The 5,765-nt window shown below is 36.9% G+C and overlaps 1 protein-coding gene across 1 annotated transcript; it reads right to left on the bottom strand.

Annotated features, from left to right (window-relative positions):
• Positions 1-3,547: 3,547 nt before the first annotated feature.
• Positions 3,548-5,295, bottom strand: LOC110927047 (aquaporin TIP1-1). The gene is made up of 2 exons (XM_022170639.2): positions 4,823-5,295; positions 3,548-4,073 (listed from the first exon to the last, which is right to left on the bottom strand). The coding sequence occupies exons 1-2, from the start codon at positions 5,225-5,227 to the stop codon at positions 3,717-3,719; spliced, it is 762 nt and encodes a 253-aa protein (XP_022026331.1). The 5' UTR covers positions 5,228-5,295; the 3' UTR covers positions 3,548-3,716.
• Positions 5,296-5,765: the final 470 nt, after the last annotated feature.

Below are 5,765 nucleotides of genomic sequence, written 5' to 3'. Positions count from 1 at the left end.
TTTAATTGTTTATCAAGATCCCTATATACTTGAAAAATGACATAACAGAATGACTCTCGTGCATTTCTTTTGGGCCTTCAAACCCAAAATCATCTTCTTCAAGTGGCTTGAACCATAACCGGCCCAGTACCAGCCAAAACAGGCCTATGGTGATCTGGTCTTAATCTACGGTCGTTGTTTCTGCTGAAAATCAAAACGGGTAGGCAACTGTGAAAGCTAAGAAGTAATTAGGGGTGTAAACAAGCCAAGAGGCTCGAAAGCTAATCGTGATCGCTCGGCTAAAAGCTCGAACGAGTCCGAGCCTGAATTAGAACTTGTTAGTTATCGAGCTCGAGCTCGAGCTTGAAATACAAAACCTGTTTAGGCTCGCAAGCCTAATCGAGTCCAAACAAAGTTTTTGTTTTATATATAATATAAAAATAATGATGATAACATTAGTGAGCCGAGCTTTGGCTCGTTTAAGTGATGTTGAAGCGAGCTCTAGTCGAGCTTTTAGCTCGTTTGAGGTTCTCAAAATAGCTCGAGCCAAGCTCGAGCTTCATAAAAGCATAACGAGCCAAGCTCGAGCCTAGTCGGGCTCGGGCTTGACCTGACTCATTTACACACCTAGAAGATTACAATCACATAGACAACAAGGTACAAAAGAATATTAGTGATTGTGGTCTTTTTAAATCTTTTATAAGAACAAGCATTTTTCAAGTAAAGAGTTCAAAAGAAGGAATATAACATCAAATGTGTTTAATAGTTTGGTGGATATTAATGAATCATCTTACTTCATCTGTCACAAATTTATGCTTTAGTGTCATTGTCTTACCAGAATTGTAAGTGAATGATAACAAACACGGAAAAAACACGTTGTTAGTTTAAATCATTACACATCAATTTTATCTAGAACGGGTCGTAACACTAATATACTCCTATGAACCATCTACACCTCCACCTTGCATGATTTAAACCATGCAAGGGGTTGTTTAGTAACTTTTGAATAGATAAGTGCTGAACTAGTAACAGGTTTGAATAAGTGTTGAACCAATAAGATGTCTGAACCATTAAGAACCGGTATAATGCTTAACCATTTAGAGACAAATGTCTGACAAATTCAGATAAGAGGTCTTAACCATTCAGACTAAGGGGCTGTTTGGCAACTTCTGAATGGTTAAGTGCTGAACCAGTAAGAGGTCTGAATCATTAAGTGTTGAACCAGTAAGAGGTCTGAACCATTAAGAGATAGTATAATACTTAACCGTTCAGAGGCAAATGGCTGACCAAGTCATATTAGGGGTCTTAACCATTCAGATACAAATTTCTAAACCATTCAGACATTTGCTCGCGAAACAAACAGTCTGAACCATTAAGTACTGAACCAATAAGAGGTCTAAAAGACTAAAACATTAAGAGCCACATTAAGAGGTAAACAAACAACCCCTAAGTATAATGCTTAATCATTTAGAGGCAAATTTCTGAACCATTCAGACATATGCTCGTGAAACAAACAATCTGAACCATTAAATATTAAAATAGTAAGAGATCTAAACCATTAAGAGTTGAAACAAATAGCTTCTGAAATTTCACATCAATACTATAAGGCATAAGACATATAATCTTTAAGCACATGGAGGGCGTATGGTATGTCTAATGTAATTTTTCTTTAAAGGAACATGGATTGGATTTTGAAAGCAACCTTTCAATTTTATAAAGTGTTTGGTTTATAAATTGTTAAAGGAGTTACAATGTATAAAGACCGAACGCCAAATTTAGCCTTACCCCTAGAGGTGTACAAACTACAAAACTTGGTTTAGGTCCAAGGTGGTTCGGGTTTAAAACTGATCCGGTGTTTTTATTGATGGACTCAAACCGGTTTGACCCAAACAGGTTTGGGTTAAGCGCTGGTTTCATCAATGAAACCCTCAACCCATCTGAATCAATTAAGGGTAGATACACGGTACCCCCGACCGCGGAAGGGATCCCCTTCCCAAGCTAGCGACCCGACAACGCTGCCTGGCGGTGAAACCCCTGCCAACCCGAGGGGCTGAAACATGTTTCGAACCCGTGACCTCGAGTGTCCTCGGGCCGGTTTAAGGAGGGGGTCGGTGGCCACTGGGCTGACACCCAATGGTTATCTGAATCAATTAGGGTGTTGCCCAAAACCGCTTTGGCCGAAATAAGTTTCAAAACCGTTTTTTACCATTTCCCATCTCCACTGTTGCCGACCCTTATTTATACATGATCTTCAATTTAGTCTCAGGCTCGTTTAAGCTCGACTTAATTTGGGTTTTTGACAAGTTTCAAACACTTCATACGAGTAACGCACCTCGTTACGTCTCAATTTCTAGACACGTGACACATTTATTTTGAATAGTATAGACATAAAAATATATCAATCATATGTACTTGTCTAGCTATTTAACGCAACTCGGTCCTCTTGTTACGTCTCGAACAGATGAGGTTGGCACAAAACTACAAGACATTAACGTAACATCTCTTGGCCATAACTTTTTTAAATATTGCTATTATTAAATCATTTTATATGGTACTATTTTCATGATTTTATTTTATATTATTACGTGTGCAATAACTTTAATTATTTATATACAGTAAAGTAAAAATGATTGATGTTACTAAAAGTAAAGACAAAGTTGCGCTCAATCATTCAGAAAATTTCTTTGACTTTTAGCCACATATTTGTTGATTTATTTTGTTTTAAAAAATTGGCTTGTGACAAGGATTTACTCGTTTAGTTTAAAGATCAAGCTCGACACATATACTTTAATGGAATTCGAGCTCGACTCATCTATATAACCTAAGAAAGATCGATTTTTTACTAAACTAGCTTATTTTAGCTCGGAGTCAGGACCGTCTTTGAAAATCACAAAAAAATAAAAAATAAAATGGCCCTATGCGAGATAAAAAATTGGGCCTACTCATTAATTCATTGTGTTTGTTTATGGATTTGGGTCAAGTCACTAATCCATCACACACTAAAACGGTTAGGCTTCGAAACAATTGAGTTTTAATGTTTTTGGTTCATAAATCCAGGCCATAAAAATTTTCGGGCCCTGTTTCGATTTAGGCCCAGAGCGGTCATCCACTCAGCACTTGCTCTGCGCCGGGCGCCGGCCCTGCTCAAGGTTCATTTAATTATTTCTAATTCAGTTATTTAACGAGCTAATATGCATAACTTTACGCGTAACTCAAGAGTTTTGTCTAGTTTACACATGTAAAAGATATTGGAATAATAGATTTCAATAATCTCAACTATTAGGCGTTGGTCAGCAACAATCTCAACTTAAAAAATAACGATTGGTGGTTTCACCTTTTCACATATTGTAAACCAACAAACCTTCACTAACAGAGAAGGAAAAAAGGGGGAAAATAAGGTTCTGTTAAAAAGATCAATTGGTTTACAATATGTGAAAATGTGAGACCAACACTGATTATTTGAAGTTGAAATTGTTGCCGGTCAACGACTAATAGTTGAGATTACTAAAATCCATTATTCCAAAGATATTTATCAATAAACTGTCAATATTTTTTAAAACACAACATATTAATATATGCAATAGTTACACAAGAAAATCAAATTTAATAAGAAAATTCGAATACAAAACAAACACAACTCACATAGTGGAAGAAGATACAAGACTCCAACTTACAAAGTACATCAATGATTAAACACTACCGAGGGCACAAATGCACTTTCACATATATTAAAACCCTCACAACGGCTCATAAGATCGGCTAATGAAGATGAGCTCATAGATGGCACCCGCGAGCCCACCACCGATTAGCGGTCCAGCCCAGTAGATCCAATGGTTCCCCCAGTCCCAGCTAACCACGGCGGGCCCAAATGCGACCGCTGGGTTCATAGATGCACCAGTAAACGCACCACCGGCTAAAATGTTGGCACCAACTATTAAACCAATTGCCAAAGGCGCAATTGTGCCGATGTCACCCTTTTTTGGGTCGACTGCGGTGGCATAAACTGTATAGACTAGTCCGAACGTCATCACGATCTCGAATACGAAGGCGTTCCAGACCGATACACCTGCGCTTAAGGCGAATCCAGAGGTTGTCTGTATGTTTTAAGAAAGATTAGTTTAAAAAACAGTCCATGTAAAATAATATTTGGAATTCGAGCCTATTATTTATATAATTTATGTATAGTATATTAAATATATATATATTTATATAAAATATATATTTGTACAATAATAATAGTTATTATTATTATATATTAATCTACAATAAAACTATTTAATATTATTATATATAAATCCACCATAAAAATAGTTAAATAGCTGGATCGTATAGGCTATTTTCAATAAAAAATTTAAATTACTAATACATGATCCAAGCTCGAAAAACCACCCATATATAAATATTATAAATATGTACAAGTTAATAAATAATATATGAGCCAAGCTCGAAAAACCACCAACGAGCTTGAGATTTAAATAAAAAGTTTAAAACAAAATCGAGCTTGAGCCTATTATTTTTTACTTTTTTAATATATTAAATATATATTTGTATAATAATATATTAAATATTATTATTATATTATAATAATAATAATAAAGAATTATACATAAATCTATGATAAAAATCAGTAAATAATATATAATAAGTAGATTAATAAATGGACCACACCCAAAAATCTACCCACGGGCCGAGCTTGAGTATTTGAGATAAAAGCTCGAAACAAGCTTGATCTCCCGTAGCTCGAGCTCCCGTAAATTAAACGAGCCGAACTTAAACTTAGACCATCACGACCTCAACCAGGCTCCCATACATACACCCCATATAAACAAAGTGATCAACTTACCAAACCACCAGTAGAAAACCAAAGAAGCAAACAAGCAACAACCGAGCCAAGAAGCTGCGCAATGATATAAAAAATCCCACGAAGCAACGTAATATTACCACCAACAAAGGCACCAAAAGTGACAGCAGGGTTCACGTGTCCACCAGATATATTAGCACTAATCGCAACAGCCACAAACAGCCCCAACCCATGAGCAATCGCAGCCGCAACCAACCCGTCTGGTGTACTCGCACCACCATCAGTTAGCTTACTAAAAGCCATTCCGGACCCTTGTCCTGCAAACACAAAGATGAGTGCACTTATGAACTCTGCCACAAAGGCCTTGATGGCGCCTGGGTGTGTTACTTCATCCTCGTAACGACCGATGGCGACTCGGTCCACGAGTTGGCGGTGGATCGGTGGCATTGTTGAAGAGCTGTGAAGGAAGTTTTGAGAATGTGTGTGGAGGGTGGTGGTGTCGTAGCATGGGTTATGGTGGTTTATATTGACGAGGTTGTGGAGTTTGGGTGACTGGTTTAGCCGGTTGCCGGTGGTGTTTTGGATTTGTTTGAAGACCCTAGAGTTGGAGTGTAGTAGTAGTTATAATCCTTTAGTTTGTATTTGTGTAGAAACTAGCGATATGTGTTGGCTATCGTTAATCATATACTCATATCTGGCTATAAAATTCCGTCTTATATTCGTTCCATTATTGGGTCGGGTATCAGGCATACACACGGGCATTGGGTACGCCCGTTAGTGTTAAAAAAATTAGTTGGAATTTTCATATATATATATATATATAGGGTTAGGTTCTTTGCAGTACCAACCTTTTAAGCAGAACTATTAAGAACTCATTTTAACCATTGATCTTTTAATCTATGGTTGAAAATAGACAATGGCAGGAATTGTAATTAATAGGAAAACTAAGGGAAGTTTTAAAGGTTACGAGGGTATAATAGTAAAA

This window comes from Helianthus annuus, chromosome 2, assembly GCF_002127325.2.
Source record: "Helianthus annuus cultivar XRQ/B chromosome 2, HanXRQr2.0-SUNRISE, whole genome shotgun sequence".
Lineage (NCBI taxonomy): Eukaryota > Viridiplantae > Streptophyta > Magnoliopsida > Asterales > Asteraceae > Helianthus > Helianthus annuus.
Note: the sequence above shows the minus strand (reverse complement) of the source record. Positions and strands in the feature narration are given on the sequence as shown.